This window comes from Alligator mississippiensis, chromosome 1, assembly GCF_030867095.1.
Source record: "Alligator mississippiensis isolate rAllMis1 chromosome 1, rAllMis1, whole genome shotgun sequence".
In the NCBI taxonomy this organism is placed as follows: domain Eukaryota; kingdom Metazoa; phylum Chordata; order Crocodylia; family Alligatoridae; genus Alligator; species Alligator mississippiensis.
Window position 1 is genome coordinate 247,007,926 of NC_081824.1, and position 22,087 is coordinate 247,030,012.

The 22,087-nt window shown below is 44.0% G+C and overlaps 1 protein-coding gene across 4 annotated transcripts; it reads right to left on the minus strand.

The window, feature by feature from the left end:
• Window positions 1-2,248: 2,248 nt before the first annotated feature.
• On the minus strand, window positions 2,249-21,389 carry CCDC181 (coiled-coil domain containing 181). 4 transcript variants are annotated; one of them, XM_019476553.2, is made up of 6 exons: window positions 21,140-21,389; window positions 12,919-13,075; window positions 7,603-8,571; window positions 5,362-5,541; window positions 4,554-4,708; window positions 2,249-3,419 (listed from the first exon to the last, which is right to left on the minus strand). In XM_019476553.2, the coding sequence occupies exons 2-6, from the start codon at window positions 13,054-13,056 to the stop codon at window positions 3,257-3,259; spliced, it is 1,605 nt and encodes a 534-aa protein (XP_019332098.1). In that variant the 5' UTR covers window positions 13,057-13,075; window positions 21,140-21,389; the 3' UTR covers window positions 2,249-3,256. The 4 variants fall into 4 exon arrangements, with proteins under 4 accessions (XP_019332098.1, XP_059576441.1, XP_019332101.1 ...); XM_059720458.1 differs by having other exon boundaries at window positions 4,554-4,705; window positions 5,395-5,541; window positions 21,140-21,247; XM_019476556.2 differs by having other exon boundaries at window positions 5,395-5,541; window positions 21,140-21,247.
• Window positions 21,390-22,087: the final 698 nt, after the last annotated feature.

Genomic DNA, 22,087 nt, shown 5'->3' on the forward strand with positions numbered 1-22,087 from the left:
TAGCAGTTTTACCTGAATCTTTGATACTACGTTCTTTGCAAGAAAAGGGAAGTATGTGGCATACAAGAAATGCAGAATTAATTCAGCTCTCATATTTCTCAAAGACTAGCCAATAGGCATGTTCTTATGTTCCCTGCTGGACCCTCTTCCCTTTCTGGAATGGAATAAGAGATTCCCATTGAGAACAGTCTACTAAGCTATTTTAGAAAAACTAGTAAAAATGCTTCTAGTCAGCAAAATATTTTGGAATGTTTTACTAATAAGAATATACAAATTAACAAAATAGCTCACTCTTCTAGCCTAGAAATGGACTAACTGAAGCTGGGCTGGACATGGAATAAACAGGCTCCTTGCAAGTCTGGCTAGATCCATAAAGCAACTTGGGTATTTAAATCCACATTTTTTACTTATCCCCTTCCTCACTCCACCCCTTTGTAAAAATGAGTCTTGTTTATTCACCTGACTTTTCCAGGGGGATCTGAGCAGTTTAGACAGCCCTTTCCTCTGCATGCTAGCTTCTAGGCACCCACTTGCAGATGCCCAATTCTCACCTTTGTGATTAGGTTTCCTCTGTTTGGCCTGTAGATTCCACTAGGTGGCAGAGCACCTAAGCACTAGGCATTGCAATGCTAAACGTAAGAGCCCACTGTCCACTGCCAGTGCAATGATAAATTGTCAAGCACATATAGTTACTGCAGAACCGCTGAACAATATCGAAAGGAAATTAAAAACTACAAGAGAGGGGAATGCAGTCTATAGGAGCAATGTGGAACAGCCTTTTCCCTGAATAAGCCAAGAAAAAAAGGTCTACAGCTGTGGAGCATAACAGATTAGCAGGGATCCAGGTTTTCCATTTCCTACAGAAAAGTGTGGCTTTTCCCTTTTAAAGGAGAAAAACCCAGGAAAATACAGGTTTTCCCTTGCAGGCTGGGGTGTTCCAGCCTGTAAGGGCCTGTGGGAGCAAGCAGAGGGTGATCTGACATGGGGTGCCATGTATATATGTGTGTATGTGTGCACACAGGTGCACGTAGCAGGCCATACAGCCATGCAGTGTGGTGGAAAACAGCTCCCTGCAGGTAAATCTATAGTGGGGAGAAATAGGTGACACATGGGAAGATGATTAAGGCAGCAGCTTGTGCCAAGCCTGCAGTGAGGGAGGGACTGGGGCAGGGCATGAGCCAGAGCAGGCAGAAATGTGCAGCCACATGGCCCGGTTGGGAAACAGGACAGAGCCAAGGGCAGCTCATCTTGGGGAGGGATGGGGGTGGGCCTCATGGCTCCCTACTGCTACACACACTTGCAGGGAGGGGTCAGGCCTATAGGTGGTGTGGCAGGAGCGGTGGGGCACACTATGCTGCCATGGCAGGGCACACAACTAACTGCTGTGGTGTTTCATGTTGGCAGCCATGTCAGCATAGTTGGCGTGGGGGGTCTCAGTGGCGGCGGTAGTGCAGAATTGTATTCTCCTGCTGCTGCCAGGCAGGCAGGGCGCACCCCATCTTGGTGGCCATGGCAACACAGCACTCCCTCCTGCACTGGGTCTGCCTGCTGGGCTACAGAGGCAGCTCCTGCCTGGTGCTGGTCCAGCAAAGCTGTACACCACTGTGGGCACAGAAATCTGAAGGGCATATGACCCCTGCCAACACAGTGCCTAGGCATTGCTATGCCCATACACCTCCTGCCCCAGGCCTAGGGACAGTGGGTCACAAAGGAGGGGCACCAGCAAGGCTGGGATGGGGGGGCTGTAGGTCAGGAGTGAGGGGCACCATCAGGGCTGGGAGGGGAGGGGGAACCGTGGGTTGGGAGTAAGGTGCAATGGAATAAGCAGGGGCATCACACTGGCATAGCAGGGCTGCACAGCACCATAAAGCAGCTGGGGGGAGAGCTGCAGCTGGACACATCCTGGTGACTGAAGGGAGCAGGGGAGCTCTGATTTTCCATTGTAAAAAAAATCAAAATCAAATGTCAAAATATACCGCTATTTAGGATTCATTTTATTATAATGACTGAAGCACTGGTAGGCTTCCAAATTGCTTTAAAACTAAATATATCAACAAAAGATTTGTGCTCAACTGATTGTTTTATTTCTCTCTCTTTTTATATATCTATATATATATATCTATATCTGTCTATAGTGGCATTTCATATTAATTGTGGGGAGAAATGGGGATTTTGTGTTTTTTTTAAATCAGAGAATTTGGGGTTTGTTAACATAGAAATTGCAAATAAGTAATGACACCTACAGACACAACTTGTAAAAAGATTTAATAGATCTCTTAACATGGTTACGTTAGGCTCCTGACTCTCAGGATTAACAACTTACTCACTGAGCAATCCCATTATTTCAGTGGGACCACCCTTGGAGTACATTAGCCTCTAATTCAACCCCCTATTAGACTCTGGCCCTTTAAAGGCTTTTAGAATAGAAGACTTTCTGCCAATTAACACAGGTTTAGATTTTTTTCAAAACCCTTACAAATACTGAGAATTAAAGGCTTGTCCTGACTCTTCTGGAACACGCAACAAGTTCTAAGGAGGTCAACAATAACAACCAATCTTTCTACTTAAGTTGATAGTACACATGGTCCACTGCAGCTCCCAGATATAGGATTTTAATTATACATTTTAAGATCTTAATGTTAGAAAATAACTGGAGTCTCAGCAAATTGAGCCTAAAAAGTTGTTTGTAAAGATACTCTCAAACTCACTTAACAGATTTGCTTTAAAAGTTCACACACAAGACTGTTCCACAGGCAAACAATCATCATAATTGAAGGCTGGTCTTCTGTCAGTCCCTCCATCAAATGATAGATGAGCATTCAGCACCAGCTGAAGCACATGTATAGTCTTTAAGAGCAGCTGCAAACAGCACTGCATTCATCCATAAATTATTAATACTTCATATTTTGTACACTGCATCCCTCATTAAAGGATCCATTAGACATTAAGACCAAACACGTATTTAAATATACGTGTATATGAATTTACACTTGCCACAGCAATAAAGACATTTATTCTCACTTGGGCTCTATAGGACCAAGAAGACCCCTGAGTCATATGCACAACAAAATCAGGTTTGTCATTTCAAATTCAAAATAAATAAGTAGTAAATATCCCTGTCGGTTAAAAGATCCCTTAAAAGCTATTATTTAAAGAGCTTTAAAATACCAGAGAGAGACAGCAACTGCAAAGAACCACTCAAGCCATGAAAGGGTAAGAGCCAACACCAACAATTATCTGTGGACACATCAAACCTTCAGCTATAATGGTCAGTGAAACGGAAGGATTTAGGTTCAGAAATGGTACACATGATACTCTGGATTTGTTTTGCTCTTCTGGCTTCTAACCTAAGCTGTCTTGATCGTTCCTTGGCAGCCAGTTCCTCTGCACGCTTTTCCTTCCTCTTTCTTTTTAACCATCTGTGGAGAAACAAACACATTTGGAAACACTGACTGAGTGGCTGTAAGCTCTCTGCCTCTTTCATTACTTGCTGCTCTCACTTCCTGTACTCATGGTAGGACCATACTTCTCTTAAATAATTTGGGCTGCAATATGACCAATTAACTAAAGCCATCTTGGCCCTTAGTAAATAGGCTACATTTAGGAATTAACTGGTTGCTGGAATACCAACATGAAGAATACTACCAGATAGGTCAATAAGGGTGCTTGAGCAGTAAGAGGGCCAGGGGGCAAAAGGACTTTTGCCTAAAGCAATTTCAGTCCCATTTAGACAAATCTTCACTGATATCCAGCTATGTTTCTTGTGTAACTTCTGCTAATGGATCTCTCCCTGACTTGGAAGTCATGCAAGAAGTGGCGATATTAGAAAAAGCACCGGGGAGGGCACAAATTAGACATTAAACTATTTAAAGCATTTGTGGGACTTACTGCTAGGTGAAAAAAAAAAAAAAATCACTCTGCACAATACTGTGTGCCTTGACTAAAGACATGTATTATACAGCATATAGCATACAGCATATTATAGTGGTATTTTTAAATAAAAACTACATCCATAAGCACTTCTGAAAGTTAAATAGTGACAGAAAGGGAGAAACTGGCACAAAATAGAAGAAAAGTTTTAAACAGAGATTTGGAATGAAAAACAGCATCAATGAGGTAGAGACAAAGCAAGGCTGTTCCAAGGTGTAGGAGGACACAAACATCCATGAGAAGCAGGAACAGAGATGGTGCTGGTTTTCAAGTCTTTGTAGAAATTCTCCTCTTTTCCCCACCCAGTAGCATAACTAAGAGTGTACAACCAAGGTACAAGCCCTGGGTGCCCACTAAAAGTGGGCACAAGAATGACACCACCTGGGTCACTGCCACCCTCCAGAGCACAGAACCTAGTTGTTATGCCTCTGCCCCTACCTACTATAATATAGTATATTATTCAACTGTATTACTCCCCTCAAACATTGTAGATTATGATTTGTATAAAGACAAAGGCTTTACAAATGAAGCTGCATTGTAAAGTATTTGCAATGTTAGCAGCTGACCAATACAATTTTCAGGTATTTTTGTTTCCTAGGATACAACAAGGAGCTCTGACTCACTCTCTAAAGGCTCTGTCACAGTCCTCTGTTCTTGGAAAGAAGTTCACGGACTGTTCCTGGTGTTTCAAAAATTCCATCTGTTTTTCTTTCAGGTGTTCTTGGTGCTTTTTTTTAAGCCATAACTTAAAAGCTTCCTCTGGATTTCTGTCGTCCTGCTATTTAAAGAAAAATTATAAGTCACTAACCAGGCTTTTTGTCTTTAAAATTAACATGTACTACAGTAATGCCTTAAAGTTCTCTAGCATCTTCCTTCTGGAGGTATAAAACATACTTTATGAGCAAGCTTAAACACACAAGGCCAGTGAATCCTTGACAGAACGTGTATATGAACAAACACTTGAAAAACAATATACTTTAAGCACAGTACAACAGCCTCAAAGCCCCATTGGCCATTGCCACAACGCAGGAGAAATTCAGAGCAAGGCATTGCGCCCCAAGCTTTTGGTCACATACTAGGGATTCATTCACTGCAAACGAAGATGACTACAAATGCTACAGAAGATGCTTCAAACACTTGTTTCTGGCCATAATTTACTCTAAGGCTTCAGGTAAATTATTATCATGTTAAAAGACATCATGATGTGTCCTTCTGCCAGTGATTCCTAGTGCCATAAGGGTTGCAAGCACAGCATGTTGCATGATGTAAGTTCTTCCCATTAAACCAGAGTAATCCTGGATATTCAAGAAACCTAAGTATTTAAGTGAAAATAACAAAACAAGAAGTATTTCTTGCCATGCAAGTTTTCATAATGCTGGGCTGAACGAAACGGGCATACAGTTCCGTTTTTAGTTAACCAGTTACCCTGACCTGCACTTCTAGGGTAGGGAGGTTCTTTCTTACTCTACTGTTCAAGTCTTCCATTTCTTTTGCGCGCTGAATTCGCTTTTCTTCTTGCACTTGTCCCTTTTTCTTCTGCAACCAAGCTCTAAAGACCATCTCATTCTCTCTTCTCTTCTGCTCCTCTTGTTCTCTCTTCTGTGCTTCTTCCTTGTATGAAATTAAGAGTTGAATAAAGTCAAAACCTTTGACACCTGTGAAGGGTTTCCACATCATAGTGGGCGAATGTAAACATAAGCAGCCTGAATTATATCTGCCTTGCTCAAAAAATAAAATTCTGGGGGAAATACACATACACAAATACAGCATCAAGTCAGTACCATCTTCAGGGGAAAAAAACAGCCGTAAGCACATCTGTGAGTGCCCTTGTGATTGAAGTTATATTCAGACGTTTTCTTTCAACCCCCTGCTATATCCCACTAACCATTTCCATAAAAATGTCCATGCTTTGTTTCAACTTACAGGAGTTTCAGCAGAAAGAGGTCATAGTTACCTTAAGCAAGACCTACCCAATGGCACTTTCATATTTAAAATCAGCTTCACTGACCTGTTTTTGAAGCCACTTAGAACACTAGAATAGACTGCCTAGACAAGTTGTAGAGACTGTCACTGGAGGTGTTTAACTACATGTTGGACAGCCACTGGTTGGAGATGATCTAGGCACAGCTGTGCCTATATTCTACTATGGATATTTTGGATGCTTTTGGACTTTGCTAGATGCTGCAAGGGCTGGGAGGGCTGTGGGTGCAGTGGGTGTTGGCTTCAGTCAGGGCTGGTGATTTTGACTGGTGTGTGTCAGCGCTCCTGTTAGGACTTAAAGCCAGAGGTTTCTGGCTACAGGGTTTTGCCCTACCACTCAGGGTCAGATCATTTGGGATCAAGAAGGAATTTTACCCCATGGTCAGATTGGTATGGACTATGAGGGTTTTTGCTTTCTTCTTGTAGCAGGGGATGTGGCCCTCTGCCTGGGATCCCTCGATCATATATTAACCCTTTTACAGAAACAGGACATTGGCTGCCATGGTCCCCCTGCTTTACCTGTGGCAGGTTAGGATGTTATGTATTGTTTTGTGTCAGGGTTGTATAGATGGATTTCTACAGGATGGTTTGGATAGAGCAAGGGGTTGGACTAGGTAACCTATGGAGGCCCCTTCCAGCCCTACTTCTCTATGATTCTATTTCCCCCCCAGCCAACATGGACCCAAAAAATCAAAAGGTCTGTAAGTCTGTTTAGACTGTTGACATTAATCTATAACAGCAATGTCTGCAGCACATTGTCAAGGGGGTTGTGTCTGTGCATTTAATTATGAAGGCACTGGTGGCTTGGCATTCCCCTGAGTCAGGAAGTGAACTACTTCAAAAAAGTAGGACACAGCCTGACAAGCACATGATGATAGCAGTTCTGGCATGCAAAGGACAGCATGCAGAATTTTAGATGTATAAGTAACATTATTGGTAAGAACTGGGTACTTAAGTACTCAAGTGCCTAAAGAGGTCAGTGGGAGTCTGTGGATCACAGTCTTGGACACAGGTGTCAAAATTCCACCAACATGGCATTGTAGGTGCAATAGTGCTGTTTTGGACCTAGCCCATATTGTACACTTGCTTCTCAGCTAGCATTCGAGTCCACGACATTCAACTGCATGGAGCCCTCTAATATTTGAATGAAAACTGTTATTCCTGTAGCTGTAAAACAGTAGTAAGCACTCACCACATTTATAGATCAGATAATCAGGAAGCTATAGAACACAAGCAGAATCAGAAGGTTCCCCATACTTACACCTGTTAAAGTAATATTGATTTTAAAAGCATGGATCTTGGAACCAGAAGTTCTACTCCCATCTCTTCAAGCAGAAGACATTAGTACTCCTCTTCATTTCATATACCTTATCATTAATTTTGGCTTCAGAAAACTACTCATGGAAGAAGAAAGGGGTCCCTTTACAAAACAGGCCACTAGTTATATAACTGTGGGGGGTGGAAGGGAGAGGTGACCGGGGCAGCAGTCCCAGGTGCCAGTTTGGTGGGGGGTACAAAAATAACAGCTGCTGCTAACAAGGCTAATATTATGCAGTACCCCACAGCACCCTTAAAAAGATCCTGACGTGCCCAGACTGAGAATCACTGAGCTAGACAGACAACTGTTCTTATCTAGTATGGCACTTATGTTCTTACATCAATAAGATCCACTTATCTCCTTTGTACTCTCACCTCTTTCCTTAGTTTCTCCTTCTTTTGTTCTATCTGTTTTTGTAGCTCTTTTTGCCTAGGCGAAAGGCAGTAGGTGGAGCTTCTCAAAGGTACATTGTTCGCAGACTGTACCCTGTGGGGAGTCTTCCCCCTTCCCACATTCTTTGCAATGCTAGTGGCTGATTTTGGACGACACTTAGGATTAGGTGGAGGCTTAGGGAAATACACGCAATGTTCCCCTACAGGAGAGAAAGAATTTACTCCCCATTGTGCTACAGACTCTTCCTTTGTTCGAGCAGGGGTGCCAAAAGCAGCAGGGTGAGAAGACTTGGGAGACGTAGGCTGAGTTTCAATGTCTGTGAAAGAAACACTTATTGGGGGCAAAAAGCCCTGGCTCTCAATATCACGTAAACTCAGGAGTTCAAATTTTCCATCTTTCTCTACTAGGATCTTGCCATCCTTGCGCTCCTCATCCTTGCCCTCAAGTGAAGGAGCCTTGCCTTCCTGTCCTGGTTCATTAGAAATGTACAACTGAGATAGCCCAACTAAAATCTTCCCTTCACTTTCAGGATCGCTGTTGTGTGCTTCTGCATCTTCCAGAGGGGGAACTTCTAGATCTACTAGTTTCTCCTTGAATTTTAGTTTACGTTCTCTATTTTCATCCACAGGTGCTTGGTTCTCCAGGAGCTTGTTGGCGGTTTCAATCTTTTCCAAGATGTAGCGTTTTATTTCTTCATCTTCCTCATCCAGTTCCTCCTGGTTTTCCAGCTTGGACTCCTGGATGGAGCTTTCACTGTCACTGTCAGATGTAAGGTCTAGCTGCTGAACTTCTGGTGTGGCTTCCAGGTATTTTTTGTCTGTTGGACTCTCCTTCAGATCTATGTCAGGCTCAGAAAGCTGATTTATAGGTTCTTCTCTTTCCTTACTATCATTACTTTCCTCACAGTCTTCCAATTCTTTATCAATTTTTGTTTCAATATCTTCTTCTTTCTAATCAGGATTTTTAAAAGGACAGAAAGTTTTGACTTTAAAATTATATAAAGAAATTTCTCATCTAAAATTACAATTGAAAACATTAATAAAGTCATAATATTAAAATATCCAATGTTAATGTATCATTAAGATTGACATGTTAAGTGCATAAAAACTGGGAAGCTTACTGTTAACATTCCCATAGAAACTAAACTAAACGCACCCTATGGAGCATGTTCATTAAATGGACGCACAATGTGGGAAAGTATCTGCTGCTCCAAAACTAAGGCTGTACTGAGTTCCCATTACAAGCTTGATTTTAGCAATCTCATATACAATACACAAATAATAGACTAAGCCTCAAAATTGGCATGCCAAGTCTGTGATCAATGTAGAATTTTTCTCCATGCTTGAAATAAAATAGGACAAAGAATTCAAATGGAGTAAGAAACAGAGTGAATGAAAACAAGTAAATGAAAAGAGTAGGAAGAGAGAAGTACAGATCTATTATTTAACAGGGTAAATCAGCAAATTACAGATTATACAGAGAAGACAAAAAAAGAACAGGTTAAAGAGATTTCAATGACAAAGATACTCAGTTGACTAAGGCACTTAAGGAACTGGCTGAAGTAGTCTCTGAACAACTAGCAATCATCTTAGAATTCTTGGAAAATAAGGAGCATCCCTTAGGACTGGAGAGGCGCAAACTACTCATCTTAAAAAAAAAAAAAAAAGAGAAGATCCCAGAAAACTGCAGACTAGTCAGCCTACCTCATGAATGCTGAGATGGTGGAGAGGATGGAGCGTCCCACAGGAGTGCAGGGGGCCCATCCATGTGCTCGGCGGCAAACCAGGAAGTGGACCGAAAGTACTTCCAGTCCACTTCCGAGTCCGCCAGGGAGCACACGGGGGGGGGGGGGGGGGGGGGGGGGCGCACATCTGCCTGGCTCAGTGATTAATCACAGGGGGACCCTGGGTACCCCTCACCCAGACCAAGGAGGCACCAGTCACTGAGCTGGGGGAGGTGCAGGGGAGCCCCTGTGCGCTCCCTGACAGATCCAGAAGTAGACCGGAACTGCTTCTAGTCCACTTCCTGGTGTGCTGCTGAGCACGCTGGGGATCCCCCCACACTCCTGTCAGACACTCCATGCGCTCCAGCATCGCAGCATTCATGAGCCGCCTGCTACCTAGAGGTACGTAGAAAAAACGTTTAAGCTGTGGTGATGGGGAAAAGCGCTTCTCCCCATCACCCAGCTGCAGCACATCATATGCAGAACTCCCCCTACCTGGGGGCAACATGAGCAAAGGCTCCCTAGCCAGATATAATGGCTCCATGGACTGAATCTGGCCCATGGGCCACATCTTGCCAACCCCCAGGACTCAGTACTTGGACCAGTACTCTTTAATATATTCATAAATGATCTGGATTCAGGTGTCAGAAGCAGACTGGCTAAGGTCGCAGACGACACCAAATTATGGGAAAGCGCGGTCATTCTAGAGGATAGGCTGGTTATTCAGGCCAACCTGCACAGGCTCACAAGGTGGGCAGATAAAAACCTGATGGCATTCAACACAGAGAAATGCAAGGTGCTCCACCTCGGGAGAAAAAACCCACATTATACTTACAGGCTCATAAGTGCTATACCACAAGATGAACATAAGCTACCAATGCAATGCCACAGCCAGCAAAGCAAATAAAATTCTGGCTTGCATCTACTCATGCAACTCAAGCAAGACCCAAGAAGTCATTCTCCTGCTTTACTCAGCCTTGGTGAAGCCGGAGCTGGAGTACTGCATCCAATTCTGGGCTCCACACTTCAGAAAGGATGTGGAGAAGCTTGAGAGAGTCCAGAGGAGAGCCACATGCATGATTAGAGGTCAAGAGAACAGGCCTTAGGAGGAGAGGCTGAGAGGTATGGGACTCTTCAGCCTGGAGAAGCGAAGGCTCACAGGTGACTCGGTGGCAAGTATATAAGGGATGTGCATCAGGAAGTGGGAGAATATCTGTTCACCAGAGCACCGCAAGGGAAGACAAGGTCTAACAGTCACAAACTGCTAGAGGACCATTTTAGACTGGACATAAGGAAAAACTTCTTTATCATCGAGTCTCCAGAGTCTGAAATAGACTCCCCCCAGAAGTGGTGCAAGCACATACTCTGGATACCTTTAAGAAACACCTGATTGCTCATCTTGCTGAGGTGATCTGACCCCAACTGACTTCTTGCCCCTTGGGCAGGGGGCTGGAACAGATGATCACACAAGGTCCCTTCCAGCCCTAATGTCTATGAAATCTATGAAAGTCTTCATTTTTTTCATTATGTAACAAATGTTGAAAGAAAAAAATTCTCTTTATTAAATGTATACAATCAAAATCAAGGGCAAAGAGCTAAATTTGAAGTAATACACAATAATGTTATATATGCATTCATGCCTATGGAGGAAGTATGATCTGCATTATTTGATGCCAGGATCATGGATCAACCTTTGAGAGTTGCAACCAGTTTTCCATTCTAAGCCATATTTCTGAACTCTTGTAAATTTATTAAAATAACCACATTATCTTAAAACCCTAGTTGTCAAGAAAAATGTTTGAAGACATGGACACATGCTTTTTGGACTCCAGCGATGGTATACATAGATCTGAAATGTAAATTCACTCACAACTGTCTACAGTGCGAATAATCCTCATATTCCATAGTGAGAGAATGAAAAATCAAGCAAGCAAAATAGATTTGTTTAGTCTTCTTTTTTTTTTAACTTATCCAAGATACTGTCTATAATATGTATAGACATTAATTAAATATATATTATATACACCTTACGTTGTTGGAATCTTTATGACTATTTGGACAATCTTAACTCTGAATCTTTTGGGGATTTTTTGCCATTAAGCTTATAGATTATTTTTTCATCAAGTTGAAAATAGTCCCAAGTAACAACATTAATTTTTTTTTCTGTTTCTGTACAAAACCTACTACTTCTATATCTGGGACAGAAGTTCAATAAACCAATTTAACCTGAATCAGCTAAATCTGATACTACATCCATCCAGGCTTATCTTAAACCAGTTCTGGACATTTTGAAGGCAATTTACATGCATTGAACTTCTGTTGTGCTGCAGATTTGAACTGGTTTCCAATCACTTATACCGGTTTTTGTGTAATTTCTGTCCCTAGCTTTAGGATGCAAACCTACTTGCATAAAAGTGAGGACCCACTGAAAAATCTAACTTCACTGTATATGCCCCACCTTAATAGAATGTATGGATTCAATCTTTAATTAGCAAGATGTAAGAGTCCAGGCATTTTAAAATCAACAAGATTACAGCTTGACAAGAAAAGAAACAGGAAATAGGACAGGAGGAAGATGGTGACTGAAAAAGGGATGATTGACTGATGTATACTCCTTTCTCTTGCACAGTACACATTAGAACCAACATGAATAAGAAAAGGAGTGAAAGGGAAACGACAATAATAATCAAATCCCATAGGTAATGTCTATAATACGCTACCTATGGGGCAGAGGTGAACAAAAAAACCAAACAGGAGATGAACAAAAACAGGAGACTTTGAAAAAGCAGAGCAGGATGTCTTTCCCACCTATACTGCACTGAATACAAAACAGTAGACCATAGCTATTTAAAGGTGTTTGACACAAAAAACTTATTATGGAGCTAAGAAGTTAATCCTATTTTGAAGGCCATCCCTTCTATTCAAACTGCTGGCTGAGTCTTTACCAGCAGTGATGATGTGGAAGAGTAGAGGCTGCAAAAAGGACCAGCAACAAAGGAAGCTGGCATTCCTATGGCAGAGAGTTTTTACACAGAAACAGGAAAAAGTAGCTATTGTTTCTGTTGTCTCAGACCTTCTTCCCAAGCAACGAGAGCAGCAGCAGAAAAAGGAAAGAAGAACAGCGAGGAAGGTGCACGAGCAGCACCAATCATACTAAATCAGAGCCAAACTGTCAAATAATTAATTTTCAGAGCCAATTTCCATTTTGGTACTCCACAAACCCACTTCATACAATTTGGAACAAACCAAAGCGCGAGTAGAAAATTGATCTAAGACAACATAAAAATAAAACCATGATGCTTAAAAGTACCCACCTTAGAAATAGTAGTAGTATTTCTTGATCCAAGCATATTCCCTTATTCCAGGGAATAAGGGATTTCCTATTTCATAAAAGGGATGACTAGACTAACTGACAAAGCTATAGTTCACTGTATTCCTAAACAAGGTCCCCTTCCCAGTTCATGTTCCAACAAATTTAAATAAATGCTTCAAATCAAACAGTGCATGAACTGCGTAATTCAAACTGTTCAAAACTCCATGCAAGCTACAAAATAATTAGCATTTTCTTTAATACCTCTGTTTCACCAAGGCTTGACATTTCTTCTTCATTAATTAGCCACTCAAGGTCATTTTCAAAATCATCCTCATAGTCTCCATTTTCTGCTGAATCACCAGCATCTGTAGAGTCACCAGAGTCTGTCTTCTCGCTCATTTTGGCTCTGTGTTTAATGCTACAAGAAGGGAAAAAACACTGTTTTAAGATTTCAATGGATGTAGAAAAAGGCAACGTTGATTCCTATGGGATATAGGTAAGAAGGTGGGCAGTACCAATATAATCACTTAGACTCTTCTATTGTACTCAAGAACATAAAAATTATAAGCACATTTTAATCCCTTCTAAGACACGGAAGTACTTCCACCACCATTTCTAAAATGGGGTTTGATGCACAGAAAAGTAAGGTAATTCACTCAGAGTCTTACAGCAAGCAACTCCCAGAGCAAAAAGAACAACCAAGGATTTCCCAACATCTAGTCTTCTCTTTTAATCACTAGATCTTTCCTGAATGCATATTTACAGGACTGATGCCTCTTTGTGCTCCCATTCCAATGTTCCAATGGTTTAAAACAATTCTTATGCATTAAAATTAACAAAAGGAAAGAGCTGGAACGTTCAATCCCAAAGTCCTTTCACTGCTTGCAACAGAGCACATTATCTAAGTTTTACATGAAAATATTAAAAATGAGAAAGTCCAGAGGCATAAGACCCTTGACAGGAAAATCCTATGGAAGTCAAAGAGAGTTCTGAACACAGAACAAAATCAGAGTCTAGGGGTGTGTCCAGACAAGCGTGCACATGCGGTTTGCGGCACTGCAAACCACATGCAGGGCGCATGCAAGCATTTGCCATAGTGCTGATTTGCAGCACAGAGGGTTTTTCTGACACTGGGAAATCCTGGTGTCAAAAAAACCTGTGCCCAAAAAAACAGAGCAGCGCATGTGGCAGCAGCGTGCACCGCCCAAAACTGGAGCCTGGATAGCCAGAGCCACACTTCAGCTACCGACCAGGCTCTGTGACCCTGAATTACCACTCCTGGAGCCCTGGGAGGCCCCTAGGGCCCCAGATAAGTCTCCCCTACCAGACCCAGGGCAGCATGCCATGCACCATAGCACATATGCACAGGCATTCCCCAGGGACAAGTAGGAGCGATACAACTACATGCCGCTGCTATTTGTCTCCAGGAAAACACATGTGCATGCTTGTCTGGACACACCCTAGATGACCATTTCATATTTAAAAAATGTATATCAAAGCAAATAAAGGAATGCATTAATCTGAACAGTACTCATGAAAAGAAGATGGGTTACCTGTAAGGGTGCACCAATAGAGAATTTTTGGTCTGATACCGATGGCCAACTTCTAACGAGCCATATCGGCTGATACCAATATGCAGCCAAGCAGCTTTTAGAGCAACATCCAGCTGGTAAGTCTGTTGTGGGGGGTGAGGGGGAGGGAAGGGAAGGGGTGTGGAGGGGGGCAGATTGAGACCCCCACAGTGAGGGAAGGAGTGGGGCAGGGGCAAGCACTGCACATCCGAGGTGGAGCAGAGGAGCACGTGGGGCGGGGGTGGCAGCTCCCACCAGTGCATGCACCCTGGGAGGGCATGGGGGGTGTGCTAGGGGTGTGCAAAGCAGGCTGTATTCATTTAATTTGGATTTGACCCAATTTAGGGGACAATGATTCAATTCGCTAATTTGGATCACTGCCCCGATTCGATTCGGCCGAATCCAAATCTGAAGATTCCATTCTGATTCAGAGAATCAGTGATTCAGCCATAGACACAGCTTTAAATGTTTTTCCTACATACCTTGTGGTACCAGTCACAGCTTGTGAATGCTGAGATGGTGGGGTGGATGGAGCATCTCACATGAGCATGGGGGGGGCCCCCCCACATGCTCGGCAGTGGACCCGGAAGAGGACTGGAATTACTTCCAGTCCACTTTTGGGTCCGCTGCCGAGCATGTGGGGGACCCCCTTTGCCCCCCCCGGCTCAGCAATCGGCCATGGGGGGACCGTGGGAGCCCCCCCAGACCCAGGAGGCACCAGTCGCCAAACTGGAGGGGGGTGTCCCTTGTACACTCCACAGTGGACCCAGAAGTGGACTGGAAATGCTTCTGGTCCACTTCCGGGTCCACCAACAAGTGCACTGGGGACCACCCCTGTGCTCCTGTGGGATGCTCCATCTGCCCCACCATCTCAGCATTCACGAGCTGCCTAGTACCTTGAGGTATGTAGAAAAAACATACAAAGCTGTGTCTGTCCGAATCATCGAATTTCTCCAAATCGAATTGGAGACTTCCGATTTGATTCGAAGAAATTAATGGGTCTCCTGATTTGATTTGAATTTGGAAATTCAGCTGCCAAATCCAGCTAAATCTCTGCTGAACTGAATCAGCAACTGAAGTTTCACACTGCCCTAGTGTGTGCCCCCTGGGTCTGCACACAGAGAGAGAGTGGGCTGCCACTGCAAGCTGGGACCGGGGCAGCACCAAGCTCTTCCCAGCAGGCAGCTGGGCTGGGCTGGGCTGTGCTCAGGGTGGGCAGCGGCAGCGTTAGTAAGGGGGTTATGAGGGTGTTTTCAGCCACCCCAAAATTCACCGTAGCCCCCCCAACCCTCCCTCCCAGCTCCGCCACTGCCCACCCTGAGCGCATTGCCTGCCCACCCCTTGCCAGGAAGAGCCCAGCACTGCCTGCCCCAGCCTGCAGCAGCAGCCCGCCCTTGCCCCCTCCCCCCCCCCACCCCGCCCTCCTAAGGTCTGCGCATCATGCCTATGACAATCCTTACCTTTCAAATCAGAAAGCCGGGGGTCAACTTATACACCGTGTCAACCTATATACCATGAAATACGGTCCTGATTCCTTATGCCCAATCAAAACATTATATCAAAACATCACTTATTCCTTATACCCAGTCAAAATATTCAATGCCTATCCCCAAAATGTATTGCTCTGGGAATTAAATTAATGCCACATTATGGTTAAATGAAGAATAAAAACAGACAAACAACTACATACAACAAATACCCCCTTTACATGTGTTACATTGAAGCCACTTCAGTGCAAGTTAAAATCAAAGAGAATGTTAACGGTACAAACATCATGGGTTTCAGTGTTTTATTGTAATTCCCACAAACACTTGGATTTTGCCCACTGAGCAAGACATACTATACTATGGAACCTTACCCATTAGATTAGGACTTTATGAAATACATTTGATATATGGTTTACATTGGCTGCTGGAGTTCAGATGAACTTCAAAACTCTGAGTAGAATGCAACCAAAAAGTACAGTTGCTTTAGGTTTCTGCCCAGAGGGGCACTAGATTTGTTTGAAATCTAGTGCAGTAAACGCAGCCCAAGCCTCCAATTTGTAACTCTCTGAATAGCCTCAACAACATTACCCCTTTTTCAACCCAAAATATTAGTTGAAGTTGAGGTTCTGAATGTTGCTGCACTCATGAGAAACAGGATATTGAGCTGTGTATGTTTGTTGCAACCCTGTTCATTTACCAAGAATGCATAAAGTTCAGTTCAAACAGGAGACAGCATCTTTATTAACAGCCTCAAGTGCTAGAGTCCAGCCAGAATTCAGTCCAAAAATCACCCTAGGCCTTTTCTGAGACCCAAGCTCCTACTGCTGTATCCTTGACTTTGATGCTTCCCTGTATCTGTGGGGCTCCTCTACCTCTTTTTCACAGACACACAAACTACTACCCTCCTTCTACAAGTACCTCGGATTTGAGTGATGACTTGTGCATGTTTCTGGTGGAAGTTGCTATTGGTTCAGGTAGCTGAGCTAATTTGAAAGAGCTTAACTCGTTCTTACATTTAACCCCCAAAACATGCATATAACCACCCATCATTTATAAAGTTTCTCATTGCTTGTGTGCCTGAGGTACATTACCTCCTGGAAGCAATGCACATCGCCTTGAGTTTGGTTTTAGACCAGGAACCTTAAGTTTACCACAGACCATTTGTAAAATGCATCAGTGCTTGATCAAAGGGGCTAAAGTACATCAAAATATCACCTAAGTATGCCCAACAGGCTGAGAGGCTTATGGATCTTAATGAACAAGAGAGCTCATAGACAAAAGGATACAACACAACCAGAGTGAACTATCAGATGGGAATTAAATGTAATGTGAGTGTCCATTATTTATTATACCTCAGTTCAACAGGAATACCAACTCATATTTCTCTCCTCAGAAGCTGGATTCCACATCTCACCAGCCAGTATTACCCTTTTTTGACCTCAGAAGTTAATCAAAATGTTGGGTCCTGAGGGTTGTTTTGATTAAGAAAAGAAAATGATGGCATCTTTGATTTTTTAACACAAAACATAGAGTCCTATTTCCCTGAACAAAGGAGGAACTTAGATAAACAGCAATGTTCTTGCTCAGTCTTTTCCTAGTGAGCATTCAGACTAAAACGCACCCTGCAAGCTGTACCCAGAACTTCATTCCCAGTGCTTAGTCAGGCTATGTATTTTGCTTTAAGCTCTTTCTCTGTTTTTTTTCCTGCATCTCTTTCACAAACATACTAACCTACATAGAAAAATACCCAGTAGAAAACCCTCCACCCACCCATCACAAGCCAAACTAAATGCACTTGTATCTTTTTTAGGTGGAAGCTACTTTTGTTCCAGCTATCTGGTTCAACAAAAGAGCTTTACTGTTTCTATATTTCTCTCACAGAAAGATAATAGTTACACCCACAGGTTTCAACAAGATTCCCTCCATCCTTTTAACAATACAAAATCAACATTCCAATGAAAGATGTAATTAAAATCACAGCACTGAACATAATTCTATATATTCATAGTGCTTTACAAGGGGAACAATATAAATAACAAAAATAAAATAAAATCTATTCTCTTGCAGGACTAGCATCATAGTACCGATGCTCTTGCCATGGTTTCAGGGATAATTTCAGTCAAAGGACAGATCCTACAAGACATCATATATTCTCAACCACTTTACTAAGCCCCTTGGCTTTAAAAGGAGGCAAAAACATTCATCAGATCACAAATCTTCATTCAATTTTCCTTAACATTAGTCTTTTGAGGGTTAGACCTAAGCACAACTTCCCATGCTTGCTCTCAACTTAAAGATGATTTTTTTTGTAAACTTCAGTAAAATCCTATGCGACTGTTTACAGTATTCCAGTATGGATGAGTAAACTGTCATTCATGTGTTAAGAAACTATTTAGATCTACCTTTAGCATGCAATTCTATAGAGCCACATAAGAAATTCTTGATATTCTTTATAAACACAACTACATCTAACAATTTCACCATGTGGAAATTTAGTTTTAACTTATTGAAGAGGAAGCAAGTCAGAGTTAAGAACAGCACATGAACTCCTGACTTTGTCTTGTGCTGATCACCAAGCCATGTGTCTGCTTAAAACCAGCTTCACTTTAAGACCAAAATTTGGCAGGTACCATAATCTCCCAGTTTCAAATTTTGGCACTACACTGCAAATTAGCAGCACAATGAACAGGTGCACGTGCACCACATGTGGCTTGCGGCACCTCAAATAGCTCTGAAGGACTGAAAACAGCGCACACACATTTGTCTGGATACACCCAGAGGGTAGAAACAGATGTTCCCTGATGTTGCATTTGTGCTGCCATAAAAGTTTTAAGCATCCTTAGCTGCCCGCAGTCTCCAACTGCCCTGTACGGTGGGGCTTGAGGGGCCCAGACCTGTGCATCCTGGGAATTCCCATATAGGATCAGGCCCCTCAAGCCCCTGGAGCACCAGCCCGTTTTTTCCCCCGCTTACAGAAAGGCACCCTGGGATATCTTGGGGTACCTCTCTTTAAGCAAAGAAGTTGGGGCTCCCCTGGGGTACATTTCCATAAGTGAGGAAAGCATGAACAGATCTCTAAGTAAAGGCACAGGAGCCCTGTACCTGTATGCAAGGACCCACCTCTGGAATCTCAGGGAGCCCATCTAGGTAAGCGGAATCAGTCAGGATTTCCCTTTACTCAGATGTGCCCCTGAAGATCCCAGGGGCAAATCTGGGTAAGCAGGGAGAGCTGGGCAGGCACTCTCAGGCTTGAGGGGCCAAATCCTGTCCAAGAACTGCAGAGATTTGAAGGACAGGGTTCCTCAAGCCCTAGGACAGCACATCACCCCTTACTGTACACCATCAATGGGCAGGATAAGGGGCAACATGTGTTTTACCCAATGAAGTGGATCAACTGTGCTGTGACACAGATGATCCATTTCATTTGGAGATGTCTATTTCTAGCCAGACAATCCGAGTACATCCAATCCCAACCATGCCACCGGTCCAAAAAAAGACATCACCCACCAAAACCCCTGCCTCTCACACATTTCACTCTCCCTTTCAGCATTCGTTCTGTCACTGCATGACACAGAATCTTGGGCAACAACCTGGCTCCAAGACTTTAGGCAATGTATGTAGCTGTGTGGTGGAAACTGGACAAACACAAAGGTTAGAAAATTCAACTATTATAAAGCTGGGAATCAAAATACAGGAATGTGTGTCATCATTAGTGACTTGCTACCAACATAATCTATACTCCTAGAATGTAAATCTATAGCTATATAATTTATATATGAAGCCCAGCCCAGTTTCCCCCAACACACTGGGTAAGAACATAAGACTTGCCATTTATTAAGTGAGACCACAGGCCCATCTTGTCCAGGGACCTGTCACATAGCAGCAAGGAGCAGATGCTAGAAGGGAGAGTGAACAGAGTATGACCAGGGCTTTCTTCCCTGTTTCTCTTTCACCTGCAGCCTCCAGCATCTACACTGTAGGAAATTGGGATTCAGGGGTTGTATCCCTAACTCCCATGCTCGATAGCTACTGATGCGATGTGCCTTTCCTCCAAGAATCTGTCCAACCCTTTGGCCAAATGGTCAGCTTCCCCCACATCCTGCAGTGACGAGTTCCACACTTTAATGACCCGCTCTGCAAAAAATAATTTCCTTTTGCTAGCTTTAAATTTACTACCTACTAGTTTCATTTTGTGACCCCTAGTTCTTGTATTGTGAGACAGTGCAAATAATAAATCCCTATTTACTTTCTCTTTGCCATTAAGTATTTTGTAAACCCTTTTCATGTCCCCCCTCAAGCATCAATTTCCTAAACTGAATGGGCCTAGCCTCTAGTCTCTCCTCATGTGGAAGCCCCTCCATACTGCTAATCATCCTTGCTCCCCTTCTCTGGCCCTTCCCTAGTTCTTCTATCACCTTTTTTAGGCATAGGGCCAACGCTAGGCACAGTGTCCAAGGTGTGGATGCACCATGGATGTATAAAGGGGCAGGATGATACTTTCTGTTTTGTTTATAACTCCATTCTTAATAATAGTATAAAATTAGGGTCAGACGAGACCTAAGAAGGCATCTAGTCCAACCCCCTGCTCAAAACAGGCCCAGCCCCAACTAGATCATCCCAGCCAAGGCTTTGTCTAGCCAGGTCTTAAAAACCTCCAAGGATGGAGAGTCCACCACCTCTCTGGGTAACCTGTTCCAGTGCTTTACTACCCTCCTAGTGAGAAAAGTCTTCCTAATATCTAACCTAAACTTCCCTTGCTGCGACCTGAGACCACTGCTCCTTGTTCTGTCATCTGCAACCACTGAGACCCATCTAGCTCCATCCTCTTTTGAACCCCCCTTCAGGTAGTTGAAGGCTGCTGTTAAATCCCCTCTCCTTTTCTCCAGACTAAATAAACCCAATTCCCTGTCTTTCCTCAGAAGTCATGTTCCCCACTTCCCTCACCATTTTTGTCACCCTCTGCTGGACCCTCTCCAATGTCCACATCCTATCTGTAGTGGGGGACCCAAAACTGGATGCAGTACTGCAGATGTGACCTCTCCAGTGCCGAACTTAAGGGAAGAATCACTTCCCTCGATCTGCTGGCAACGCCCCTACCAATGCACCCAGTGTGCCCCTGGCCTTCTCCACAAGGGCGCACTGCTGTCATCAAGGCTGCTATCAAATCCCTCCTCAGTCTCTGCTCCTCCGCCGCACTCAGCGACCCTGCCCACCCCCCCCCCCGGCAGGCTTCAGGAGCCTCCCCCCCGTTGCGGAGGCCCGAGCCCAGGGGCGATGCCGTCAACGACGTGCCCACAGCGACTCCCGCCTCTTCTCGGGGAGGGGGGGCCGCGCCCACAGCCCTCCCCCTCTCCAGTGCAGCCCGCACCTGGGCCCCTCTCCACGTTGCCATGGTAACCGCGGCCGCCCCACAGCCTCTCTCACCTTCCAGTCCCGCGGTGCGAACGGCAGCCGGCGAGGGCCAAACTCCCGTCCTCACGCTGCTTCGTTGCCTCGGGAACGATGCGTGCGCATGAGAGGTCTCGCGAGAACTTGGAGATTTCCTCCTGGCGTTTCCATGGAGACTTTGACCACACCGATGCAAGGCGCTGCCTCCATCTTGGATCCTGGCAAAGGATGGGCGGAGCTGGGGCCTGCCCCACGGTGTGGCAGAAGGCCTGCCAGCCTAGGGGATGGGGCGGGGCGGCCCCCACAGCCCCAGTGCCTCAGAGCGCGCACCAGGCACCGGCTGGCAGGGCACCAGCCCCACTCGGAAGAAAAGAGTTTTCTCTTGTGCCTGAAGAAGGGCACTTGTGCCCGGAAGTTTGCAAATTTTTTTTTTTTTTAAGCAAAAATCTAGTTGGTCTAATAGGAGTGATCACCTCTGCCCCCAGTTCTGGTTCCTTTTGCCTCTAGATGGATACGGCTACAACCTGGATGTCTGAATATACCCAGTGACTTTACAGCTGGTTTCTTTCCAGCTTCAATTTGACCATGCGGCCGTGCCCCCTTCAGCAATGGTGCCAAGGAAAATCATGAAGTGTCACTTGGAGAACAAAACAGTGCCAGTGTTAAGATAAAGAAACCTGATGAAAAATGCCTTGTTGTCCAAAGTCTGCCTTAACTCTATCCCAGCTGGGCAGTTGGTCCAGTAAGATACTGCCCTAAGAAACCCTCGCCTCTCGCAACGTTCCTGGACCATCACAGCAACATCATCACTGTAACACCGATCCCACCCAGGGTGCCGTGCCACCTTCGCGTGCCTTGAGAGCCTTTCAAAGGTGTTACGGGATGCTATGCAATGTGAGCACCAGTAGGTTCACAACCCTGATTCACAAGATAAACTGGTGGCCTTTCTGAGTTCTTTGAAACAGAAAAACTGCTCTATTATTT